Source organism: Salvia hispanica, chromosome 3 (assembly GCF_023119035.1).
Source record: "Salvia hispanica cultivar TCC Black 2014 chromosome 3, UniMelb_Shisp_WGS_1.0, whole genome shotgun sequence".
Lineage (NCBI taxonomy): Eukaryota > Viridiplantae > Streptophyta > Magnoliopsida > Lamiales > Lamiaceae > Salvia > Salvia hispanica.
The window spans coordinates 12,944,177-12,957,608 of NC_062967.1; the positions used below are offsets into that span (position 1 = coordinate 12,944,177).

Here is a 13,432-nt window from a genome sequence, read left to right on the forward strand (position 1 = left end):
GTTGACGACTCCTTGCCACTAATGCTTCATCTGTAACTGCTTTGCCTTTCATTTTATCTGCCTTTCACAATTCATGACTATACAAAGCAGAACATACAGTATCTAAAGACACATTCTCTTTACCATGGGCAATGTGGTCTCCAGATGTTCAAATTCATCAGGAAGAGACGGCAACAACATCAATGCCAGATCTTCATCCTCAAATTTCACATCTAAATTTAGCAGGTCTGCTACTAACTGATTAAACAAAGTAATGTGTTCATTCATAGTGGTACCTGACCGGTATTCAAATCGGAACAACCTTTTCTTCATAAGGAGCTTATTCTAACCACTCTTCTTCAGAAATTTGTCCTCCATTGTCTTCCACAATCTATGTGCAGAGGTCTCATTCTTGACAGCATACTTCTGCTCCCTAGACAGACACGACCGAATTGTTTCACAAGCTAACCGATTTATGGTACTCCAATCTTTATCATCTATATCTTCTGGTTTCTTTTCTTCAATGGCAATGTAAAGACCCTGCTGGAAAAGAGAGTCTAGAACCTCTCCCTGCCACATACCAAAATGGCCAGTCCCGTCAAATATCTCCACCGTCAATTTCATATTTGACAGTGGAAGCCTCGACCATGATGACGAAGAACTAGCCTTGACTTCTTGATCATTACCCGCCATTACAAACTCAAAATAAAGTATTCAATATTACAGACAAAGAGAACCAAGGACGAACCTTGGCTCTGATACCACTTGTTGAGAAAACCGGGTAATTTTCTCTCAAATAGTGAAATGAACCGATTCAGTAATTTTAGAGTTAACCCAATGGGGTGTACCTCGATAAAATTACTTCTCCAAATAAATTCTCTGGAAAGACTGGTGGGGACACTGTCATCTCTTAATTACCAGACTCCAAACAGAATTTATCAGTCGGTGTACAAAAACACTACTACAAAACCCGCAAATAATATTGAATACAATATCACAATAGAAAAGCAAACCCAGAAATAAATGCGAAATAAAATAAATAATAAAGAAAGAACACACCCAAAACTTTGATAACGGAGTTCGGCTAAATTGCCTACGTCTCCGAGCACCCTCTGCAGAGCCCGGTTATATTTAAATGGAAAAGAGAAATAAATATTGAGGATGTTTACGGGGCAGGAGAGTTCCTTTTATAGGCAACTCTCCCCCAAAGCTTTTAACTCCCTCCGACGTGGGATAAATTTTTTGACAAAATAGTCAAAGTTTGTAGGCTAGGCAAACTTCAACAAACACATTCTAAGAAAAGAATGCAAGTTGGATGTGAACAGATCCTAAGACAAAAATGCACACACAGGTTAAATCAATTTTTAAACTATCAGTTCGCCCGGTTCGTGGGTCCCTCACCCTGGACTGACCCGTTTGTTGACATCATTGGTCGATTAAGTTAATGAAAATTGGTTGAGTAGATTATTGAAAATAAAATTGTTCGCCGGTGGGGTCGGCCGACCCCGCACGATCCCACCTGGATCCGCCACTGTCCCATTCAAACCAAGTTGATTCCTCTTTGAAATTCATTTAAGACTGAAAATACTAGATGTTCAATCTCGAATCAAAATCAAAACTATAAATAGAAACGAACTAAGACACGTTCGCAAGTGAAACAAAACTACACCTATGCTTAAATATATTAAGGTAGGGTCTTTTTTTTTTCCGTATATATTGTCTTGTCGTATAACTATAGCCTAGAATATCTCTTTAAATCTTGAAAATAATGACAGTAAAATCTGGAAAATGATGCGACTTTATAATTATTAGTACTTGAGATTCAAATTGCTAACTTTGTTAACTCATCTATGTTGTGTATTAAAAATGTCAACACGGTGACATTAAAATGTCAACACATAATATCAACACATTATATTGAAGTTCAACAAAATTATGTGTTGACATTTTAATATCATCGTATCAACATTTTTAATACACTGCGTTGATGAGTTAGCAAGTTAGCAACTTAAGAAAGTTAGCAATTGATCACAACCCATTCCTTGTTTTGATAAGATACTTCTTTTTTCTAATATCAGATTCTTATTAGTTTAGGTATTTAGTTATTTCCTTGTAATTTTAATAAAAAGAAAAATGTCATTTGAATATACTTTCTGCATATCTATTAGTTAAAGACACGTTTTGACTTGGTACCAATTTAAAAAAAATATTTGCTTTATAATAAAAAAATGGGTGAAAATGTTGGTAGATTGTGAGTCATATTAATTGTGTCACATAATTAATTTGTCTGGTTTGATAATCTCTTTAGCTTTGGTTCCGGGGTTGTGATTTGGAGTTCAATCAAACAAAGGGAATAAACAGTATGTGCATTATAAGATGAAATACACAGAGCCAAACTTTGGCATTCAACAGCCCAAAAATTCAATACATAGAGCACAAAGTGGAATCAAGTGGTAGTGTTCAATTGCGTGGATTGATTGTGTAGAAAGTTTGCAAAAAAGTGAAGCATAGCAGAAGAGCGGCGCCGCCGAGAGCTATAACAGTCCATGGACTCCGAAAATTGGTTTTCATGAGGTCGGCCATCCACATCCTCACTTTGCTGTTGCAGTGCTCCTCAATCCTCATCTTCACGTCACGAAAAAGGCCTTGTCTTCGGTTTGAGCATCCATAAGTATCGATGCTTTTAAACATTTCAACCACTTCGTCATCGCTCACCAAAGAGCCGTACAGTATGCCTTTCTCCCGCAACACCTTTACATCATTCGCATTGTGGATCAGCGCTTTCATAAAGTTGAAGTAGGTCGTCACCGCGAAGTCCGTGCTGGTCTCGGGCGACATCTCGAAGGCAATAATATTGGAGAAGTAAACACTGGCTTTTTTGGTGAGGTAGAAGGAAGGAAGTTGGAGTTCAGCGTAGAAGGCGAAGGAGGAGAACTTGATGTCCGTCAAGCAATGAGAACTCCGCCCGAAACGGATGCCTTTTGCTTTAAGATCCGTCGCCGACCGAAACGGACTGTTCACCATTTGCCACACAGTTACTGAGCTTTCCTTCGCTACCCAATTTTCTTGGTTGCCAGCGAGGCTGAGGAGGGTTTGGCGTGAAGCTTCGAGTAGATGAAGAGGCTCTTCTCCCCTTCCGTTTTCCCATGGAAGTTGTGTGATCCTTTTGTATAACCCTCTTCTCTTCCGTTTGCTTGTGTCGGCCTCCTGTTATCCCCAAAAGCAATGAGGTTCATGTAGTTGCACAGCAATGAATGGGGATGAGGGTGTATTAAGGAGATGAGCCAAAATGGAATCTGATTCTCCAGCATCCTCATATCTCCATACATCAACAAATTCCTGAACATTCCCAGGCGTCGGCTAACTAGGGGGAAAAAATCACCTCCTTGCACGTAGCCTATGAGGAAGCAGGCGTCGCGAAGCATCATTTCAACCAACTCCTTGTCGGTGTAGCCATCTGCTCCGCCATAGAAATGGCGGATTTCGCTTATCCGCTCATGGATCTGCTTCAGAAGGGAGCTTTCTCGGTCTCCACAGAGTTTAACACGTAGCTCGTTCTTGAGTGGCTCCACTAGCTCTCGTTCTGGATGCTCGCGGTGGTGGTATGGGCCAAGGGGAACAACTTGTGGCTCATAAACGTGATTTCTCCCGCGCCGCATATGCTCTGGCACTCTGTGCAGCATGAGCCCCAGAGATTGGTTGCGATCACCCTCGGCACCGAGAGGTTCAATATCTATCTTCTGAATTTCCTCAACTATCTCTACAATGCCCTCCAAAGCCATACGTGATACGTGTGTGTCTATTTGCACAACTAGGTTTTATTAACATTATCATGGTGGTGGATTTCAACTAATCAATTTATTTTCAATAATCTACTCAGCCAATTGTCATTAACTTAATCGACCAATGATTTCAACAAGCGGGTCAGCCCGGGGCGAGGGACCCGCGAAACTAGGGCGAATTGATAGATTAAAAAATTGATTTAACATTCTTTTCTTTTTCTTAACGTGCAACTGTTTGCTACTAATAGATACCGATGGATAATGAAATTTTACTATTCATATTCTCTTCGTTCCACTTTAGGAGTCCCAATTGATCAATTTCGGGTGTCCTGCTTTCGGTCAACAAGCGGGTCAGTCAGGGGCAAGGGACCCACCAATGGCGGATCTAGGATTTTCACTATGGGATACGATAAATTTAATACTCCCCCGTCCATGAATACATGTCCCATACTTGACTGGTTTGGGTTTTAAGATATTGATTGACTTTGTAAAGAAAAGTGGACAAGAAAAGTTAGTGAAATGTGGGTACTAATTTTATATGTTAATTTTATAAGAAAATCTGAGTGGAATGATGGGTCCACCTACCATAAAAGTGAAATGAAACATTTATTGGCGGACGAATGAAAAAAGAAAAAATGGAACATTTAATGGCGGACGGAGAGAGTAATATCTATGTGCTTGGAACTCCACAATTAATCTTTTATCTTCTCTATGTCGTTACTTTTACGAATAATTTACATTATGAATAATTTATTTAAACTTTTGCGGAGTGTGTTATTTTTAATGACAAATCATCTATTGATTTAATCAATAAATTTCAATTATATTAATTATTATCTATAAAAATGGATTACTTAATGTTACTACTATTTTGACTTTCGTTGTTAAAATGAAAGTTCTTAGATTTATACATTACGAATAATTTATTTAAACTTTTGCGGAGTGTATTATTTTTAATGACAAATCATCTATTGATTTAATCAATAAATTTCAGTTATATTAAAAAAATAGAAGATAATTAAAATACTACTACTACTTTATAAAATAATTAAGAAATTTTAAATATAAAGTAAATGTATTCAAAAAATAATGTTATAAGATGGAAGAAACGCCCTTCCACATAATTGAACTCAGGTCTTGACTATAATATTAGAATGTTCAACCGTTTGGTCAACTTGTTCACATTAAAACTACAATATTAGAGTGTTCAACCGTTCGATCAACTTGTTCACATTAAAACTATGGGATTATATGCAGTCTTATTTAATTACTTATAATAATATGAACTGTACCTAAGATATTACTCCCTCTATCCTAATAAATATGCAACACTTGGTTTCCGGCATGAGATTTTATGCAGTGTTGTTTTGTGAATTAAGGAAGAGAAAGTAAGTAAGAGAGAAGAAAAAATAGAGATAGAATTGTTTCTATTTTAGAAAACATTTCATTTTTATTGGGACAACCCGAAAAGGAAAACATTTTAGGACAGAGGGAGTATTTCCTTTCATTATGGAATTTAAGAAAATTATTTATATAAAATTAAATAAAAATAAATAAATTAGAAGAGATAATAAAATAAGAGAAAGAATTGAGAGTAAAGTAAAAAACAAATAAAATATGTATAATTAGATATTTTATTTTTAAATAAAGGATACATCATTATTAAAAGTTAAAGAGGAAGAAATAGATTTTTCTAAGAAGCTCCAGGGCTAACTTTTGAGTATAAAATAATGCACGTCTACCTAAACCTGCAAGTTGTAGAGTGTCCACAAACCTCAATCCACAATTTCCGACAAACTTCATGGTTGATTATGACTACGCATATAATTTGACTCTCATTTTTCGTCCGTCACTAAAATTTGTCACCTTTCACTTTTATCATTTTTGGTAATGGACCTCATATTCCACTAACTCATTCTCATTCACATTTTATTATAAAACTAATACTTCCTCCGTCCCGGCTAAGATGACACATTCCTTAGCCGGCACGAGATTTTAGGAGTTATTGGTTAAAGTGTTTAATTGGAGAGAGAAAATGTGGGTGTAAGTATTAAAATAGAGAGAGAAAGAAAGATGAATATTTTAATAGGAGTGAGAAAAAATTGTTGGGTGTATTAATTGGAGAGAGAAAGTTTCCAAAATACGAAATGTGTCATCTTAGTTGGAACAAACTAAAAAGGAAAACGTGTCATCTTAAGCGGGACGGATGGAGTATATAAAATTAGGACTCACGTGCCACTAACTTTTTCAACCTACTTTTTTTTACATTTTTTAAAACCCGTGTCTGGTTAAATGGTGACAAATTATGGGGGACGGATGGAGTACTTCCTTCCTAGTACTCACTCTCTCCCATAAAAAATATCACATTCTTCTTTTTAATTTGTCCCATAAAAGATCTCATATTTTCATTTTTGGAAAAAGTTCTCTTTCACGTGAATTTAAAAATTATATTTTCTCTTTCTCGTGTCATCCCACAAATGTGACATTTTTTATGGGACGGAGGAAGTACTAAAGTAAATGATCCCTTCTTTAGATTCTTTGGTCGGTTCTAAATTTTATGTAATTTCATTTATGCGTTGAATGAAAAGAGTAACATTAAAGAGATAAACATATTTTTATTTTAAATAATAAATCATCTTAATTGAGCTAAATCAAAAAGAAAAATAGATCTCTGTTTAATAGAACGGAGAGAGTAATTAATTACTCCATCCATATTCCAGCTAAAAAGCTCCAATTTCTAACCACGTCCTTAATATAATCGATCCATTTGAATCGGTCAATTCAATCAAATGGAGTACTTCATCAGAAAAACTAATGCTTCACATATATGCTACTACTCCTGCAATATTTTAGTTCATCCACGGTGAGGCGCTTTATAGCTTGCTTTATATTTCGCGACATTAGCATTTTATCCTTCGCTCCATTCATCTGCAGTGGAGTGTTCTATAACCCGCCCTATAATTTTAACTAATATTTTGTAATTATTTTTATGAAAAATGTCAATTATTAGCAAAAAATAAATTTAAAAACATCACAAATTAAAGACAAACCTTATATTTACTTAATTATAAAAAAAGTTGCAATGATAGAAAGATAGAAAGAGTAGAAATTGAGATGATGAAGAGAGTTGAGTAAAAGGTGTGAAATGAAGTAAAAATATAGTGACATATATAGAAGAAATTAAAAAACAAATGAAAATGTGTTGCATCGTCCGGACCTATCCTCCGGACCCCGCAATGGGGCGAAAGATAGGCTGGAGGGTGCAAAAATGGTTCATCGTCTACAGAGGATACATAGGGTGCGGAGGATGGGGGGGACCATCCTCTGCCCACATACAGTGACGGAGGATAGGGCGGAGGATGCGTATCTTCCGCCCCATTGTGGATACTCTCAATCAAGTTTTCATCGCACAATTTTGTATTCAATATTTTTGTTTTGGGGTATACTTTATTTGTGATACTACTATTTTTTGGTTTATTTATTATAATCGTCTTTTATAAAAATATTTATGTGCTTTTTTATATATACTCCTTTCTAGTACTACTTCGTCTCATTGAAGATGACTCACTTTCCTTTTAAGTTTGTCCTAATTAAGATGACTCACTACTAAAAATGGAAACACATTTCTTTCTACTTTAGTCTCTCTCTCTCTTACTTTACTCTCTCCACTTCACACACAAAATAAAGTTACATATATTCCCGTGCCGCCCAAGGAGGGGGTTTTCTTCCGTGGAACGGAGGGAGTATTATATAAGTAGGGGAGTGATCAATTGTTAACTCACTCTCTAGTTGCGAACTATAACTAATTTAAGACCATAGGATTTTAGAAATCTAGTGGTCTAAAATTTGCCACGTGTAATTTTTGTTTTTATTAATTAAATCGAAAAAGATAAAAAAAATTACCAAATTAGGATTTTGGATGAAAATGTCAATATAGTGTTTTAAAAATATCAACACAATGCTTTGAGAATGTCAACACATTGCTTATGTTAACACATTGCTTTAAGAATGACATTCTATATGTATTATATTTACATATTTTATATACTATGTTGACATTTGTTATTGTACGGAAAAATTGAAAATTTTCGATTCTTTTTTCAAAATTTGAAATCGAAACATATGCAAGTGAGATCTCGTTAGAATCCTTATGAACTTATCTTTAATTTGATATATTTTCTGCAAAAAAATAATTTAAATCGAAAAAGTTAAATGGTTTTAAAGTTATGTGATATTTTTCAAAAGTTAATTACAACTGATTTGTTGTAAATTGACATTAATACCCATATACGTTTTTTGTTGATCGTATTGACATTGTGGGGCTGATGATCTAGGCCCTTGATTTGAATATCTAAGGGTTATTATTTAATTGTAGTTAGCAATTAAGTATTGAGTTAGCAATATGAGTGATCAATTGTTAACTCATCATTTAATTGATAACTACGACTAATTTAAGACCATAGGATTTTAGAAAACTTATGGTCTACAATTTGCCACGTGTAATTTTCATTTTTTATTAATTAAATCAAAAAAGAAAAAAAAAACCCACCAAATTAGGGTTTTGGATAAAATGTCAATATAGTGTTTCGAAAATATCAACACAATGCTTTGAGAATGTCAACACATTGCTTTAAAATGACATTCTATATGTATTATATTTACATATTTTATATACTATATTGAAATTTGTTGCTGTACGAAAAAATTGAAAATTTTCGATTTTTTTTTTCAAATTTTGACATCGGAACATATGCAAGTGAGATTTCGTTAGAATCCTTATGAAATTATCTTTAATTTGATATATGCTGTGCAAAAAATAATTTAAATCGAAAAAGTTATATGCGTTTTAAAGTTATGTGATATTTTTCAAAAGTTAGTTACAACTGATTTGTTGTAAATTGACATTAATACCCTTATACGTTTTTTTGTTGATCGTATTGACATTCCGGGGCTGATGATCTAGGCCCTTGATTTGAATATCTAAGCACTATTATTTAATTGTAGTTAGCAATATGAGTGATCAATTGTTAACTCATCATTTAATTACAAACTATAACTAATTTAAGACCATAAGATTTTAAAAAATTTGTGGTCTACAATTTTCCACGTGTAATTTTCATTTTTATTAATTAAATCGAAAAAGATAAAAAAAACCACCAAATTAAGTTTCTGGATAAAAATGTCAACAGTATTTCAAAAATATCAATACAATGCTTTGAGAATGTCAACTCAATGCTTTGAGAATGTTAACACATTGCTTATATTGACATTCTACTTGTATATTGACATATTTTATATACTATGTTGACATCTGTGTTGTACGACAAAAATTAAAAATTTTCGATATATTTTCAAATTTTGACGTCAGAACATATGCAAGTGAGATCTCGTTATAATCCTTATGATTATCTTTAATTTGATATATATTGTGCGAAAAAATAATTTAAATCAAGAAAGTTATATGCGTTTTAAAGTTATGAGATTGACAAACTCATGTTTTCATCGATTTAATTGGTCTGTTGAGGTGCTTAATGTCGAGTTTATTGCTTGAATTGTTTATTTCCAGCCAATTATTCCATTACTTGGAGTTTTATGGTTTGTTGAGTGTTTCAGGCAAAATAGGCGGAAAGAAGGTGAAAATCCAGTTTCGAAGGTTGATAGGGCAGCGGAGCCTCTAAAAGCACCACCCGGCCAGTGGATTTATAGCTCAAAAACTCCACCCGGCCGGGTAGGACCTTGCGTCAGAGAGTTGCCAAAAACAGTCACCCGGCCGGGTGTATTTCCTTTGCAGAAATTACACCCGGCCGGGTCCGTAAACGCAGCAAGCGTTTCTGCTGTTACGATTTTTAAAAAGAAACAAAAAGAAGAGGGGATCTAGGTTTTTCGGATTCAGCATTCCACCGCCTCCAACACACTCTACACTTCCCCAAGAACACTTTGAAGAGAGATTTGAAGATTGAAGACTACAAATCGAGAGATTGGAGTCTCTGATCCATAGAATCGTTCCACAGGAGTATTTTTTTTTTGCTTTCTTTGATGTATTTGATTGAATCCATTGTTTTGATTTTCATGAAGAACATGAGTAGCTAATTTTATTGTGGAGTTTTGGTGAAGACTACAATGGATGTTTGTGATTAATTCAAGGACTTCTTTGATTGGTTAGCTCTTGTGATTCTTTTGTTCATTCTTGTGCCTTTTCAATTCAATTGCTTACCTACCAATTGAGTTTGTTTACCTTTATAGTTGTAATCGAGAGATACCTATCTAGGTTTGATAAAAGAGTGAGCATCACTTTGATAATCTACACTCGAGAGAGGGGAACCTTAGTGAGGGCTTGGGTCTTTTGTTCTATGGAGTTAATCTAAACATATTAGAAGGAGACTTCAATATTAAGGGTTAATCAACGGGGTGAGTACACTCGCGAGGGGGCTCAACCTAGACTAGTGACTTTCCTAGTAATCCTAGAGACATAAAATGGGTAATCGAAGTTGTTGAATCAATTGCACGACAATTCCACTGTAGTTGGATCCAAAACTCTACTCTCCTCTTTGTGGTATCTTTTCACTTGTGTTTATTTCCTCTTGTTACTTTTAATTTCTTTTCATTGTTATATGCTTATAGTAGTGTTAGAACAAAACCTTTTCTCTTGGATTTTCTAGATAGTAATTGAAATTTGTTCGTGGTACTTGAGTTGATACAATCTTGTCTCTGTGGGATACGATACTCTTGCTTGCTAATTGCTACACTACCCCCGTACACTTGTGGGTATTATTTGTGTTAAAATAAGTTGAGTCAAGTTTTTGGCGCCGTTGACGGGGACAATTTTGTGTCAATATAGCTTAATATCATGATAATAATTGTCACACCCCAATCAACCCTTTTGTCGTATATTCTTATAATTATATAAATATGAATTATTTTTTTCTTTGCAAATAACCTACATGTAAAATTAGTAAAACAACAATATACGATAAACTTAGAAATCAACATTTATCTTTTACATATTTCAAAACATTATGAACCTTATTGAGACTCTCTCATCACTCTATATGTTATACATTGATCTACATACAAAATGGCGAGGAAGAGAAGGTTGCTATAATGCGCCAGCCGCCAGCCCTGATAACACGTGGAGTTTCTAAAACTCATATCAACCAACATAACACCGATATCTTTGCCTGAAAAATATTAGTAGTTTATATGAGCCACAACTCAGTGTATACAAATTTTACCTTTAATTTCACGTCACATAAATGTCAAGCATATTCTTTAACTATAATGTATATATTTAACTAGAAACAACAAATATCATAAACAATTTCACAAGCCTGGTATCTGCCCGGGATTTCCATTGTATACGACCTGCAGGTCCCTTTTAATTATTTGACCTTTCCACGAAGGTCCCTCTTTGATTTGACCTTTCCACGAAGGCCCCTCTTTGATTTAACCTTTCCACGAAGGTCCCTCTTTGCATATTTTCTTTGACCCGTAGGTCCATTATCATTGTATATGACCCGTAGGTCTTGTGCCATTGTATATGACCAGTAGGTCCATTGCCATTGTATATCAGATTCAGAGCAACACAGTCACATATACTCTTTAATCCCATGATTCGAATGATTCCAATGTCATACATCAAACATATCCATTGCACCAATTACATATTCATATATTCCATCAATAACTTCAATACTATAGATAAATATATCCCTTGCACAAATCACATACCCACATCATATTAAAACATCAATATTAAATACTACATAACCATTTTAGGCTCATATAATATAATTTAAATATTCACTCCAATTTAACACATAGCAAACAATCATATAAAATATGTAAAATTAAAAGTGTGATTTATACACACCTGATTATGATAGATGAACAAACCAATCACCTGATTATGTCTCCTGAGCTACAGCCACGATCCTTCGAATAGTTTCCTTCTCATCAATGTTTATTTTTCGTTTCTGACTCGAATCCTCCATAATCTAAGAACTATGACATATAGTTTTATATATATAACCAAATACACCACTTGCCGACTTAATTAGGAACATAGGTGAAAAGGAACATTTTAATCTATGACTAAGCTATTTTGATTTTTATTCTCATCACACGTGCACTAACCAAAGACTTTTACCATTCATTTACTAACACCTAGAATATATAGATAGACTTTCTAATTAAATATTGTAATAGATACAATATATATTAAACAAAGATTTACACTTCGTGTAATTTTATTTCCAAAACTTTCATTTCCTACACATAACTATTTTCTTATTTGCCTAGTATAACAATCATGAATATATATAAGTTCTTATATAGAGAGCACATATAAATAATTATATAACGTAAAACATATTTTGTGCTATCAATTCTAGTAAGATACAAATATATAGGATAATGTATATTTTGAATTTGGGATGTTACAATAATAGAGATTAATAATCTAGATTTTATTTGCTTTATTTTTATTTATATTTTTGAGTTCTCTAATCTTTGTGTTCCCTTGGGCAGGTTGTATGCACACGCGTTCTAAAGGCCCACCTTTAGAGCCAATCGATCTTGAGATCGAAGCATCCAACAGGAAGAGGAACGCACAGAGGAGGTTAAACCAAAGGATTCGGGTATCTTCACCCGGTCATAGACATCTACCTTCTCCTATCCAGAGAACTCTGTCACCCAGTCCATCTCCACTTCCATCTCCCGTACAGTACGAGCCGCGGTCTCCAATCCTAATGGCGGACGAGGAGAACAACAATTTTGAAAACAACAATGAGAACAACGAGGAGAACAACAATGTGGAGCATCCCGATCCCGTTGTCCATCAACTTCTTCAGCAAATGGCCAATATGCAAAGGCGTTTAGATGCACAGAATGTGAGACCAGCACCCGTGCAGAATTTGTTTGCATACAGACGAGTGGCTAACCCTCCGATCAACAATGGGGGAATTGCAGCCAACAGCTTTGAATTGAAGCCGGGGTTGATAAACAGGGCAGAAGCACATGCATTTGGTGGAACAGGTTCGGAAGATGCCAACAAGCATTTGACCAAGTTCATTCAGATCAGCACCACAGTGAAGGCTAACGGGGTCTCAGATGATCATATTCGCCTCAGACTATTTCCCTTATCTTTGAAGGACGGTGCCAGAGATTGGTATGATAATATGGACCCCAACTCGGTCGCAACCTGGGATGCAATGGTTGAGCTTTTCTTGGAGAAATACTACCCACCCAGCGAGGCACTAAAGCGACAAGCAGAAGTCATCTCCTATGCAATGCAGCCTCAGGAGAACATTCAAGAGGCATGGAAGAGATTTAAATATCTGATGAAGAGATGCCCCAACCACGGGTTAAGCCCAGGGCAACAAATCATAACTTTCTACAGAGGAGCAACTCCAGAGGCAGTGCGCGAGTTGAATATGAGCGCAGGGGGATCACTCCTTAGGTTGGGAGAAGATGAGTCTCTAGAGGTAATTGAAAGGGTAGCTTCCAACGATGAGGGATGGAAGAATGAGAGAAGCAAGACCTACAGAGTAGCATCCACATCGGACATTGACAGGATGGACATGATGTCCAAGCAGTTGGACTTCTTGACGGGCAAGCTAGGTTTCATGGGAACAGAGCCAACTGGACTCGAAAGTGAAGATGTGAATTATGTG

The 13,432-nt window shown here is 35.3% G+C and overlaps 1 protein-coding gene across 1 annotated transcript; it reads right to left on the bottom strand.

The window, feature by feature from the left end:
- Positions 1–3,032: 3,032 nt before the first annotated feature.
- On the bottom strand, positions 3,033–3,761 carry LOC125209316 (UPF0481 protein At3g47200-like). Its single transcript, XM_048108919.1, has one exon. It carries the CDS (start codon positions 3,759–3,761, stop codon positions 3,033–3,035), a length of 729 nt encoding a protein of 242 aa, XP_047964876.1.
- Between the last annotated feature and the right edge of the window lie 9,671 nt (positions 3,762–13,432).

Excerpts from the sequence above, each read along its gene's own strand:
- LOC125209316 (XM_048108919.1), bottom strand. The coding sequence starts at position 3,761 with ATGGCTTTGGAGGGCATTGTAGAGATAGTTGAGGAAATTCAGAAGATA.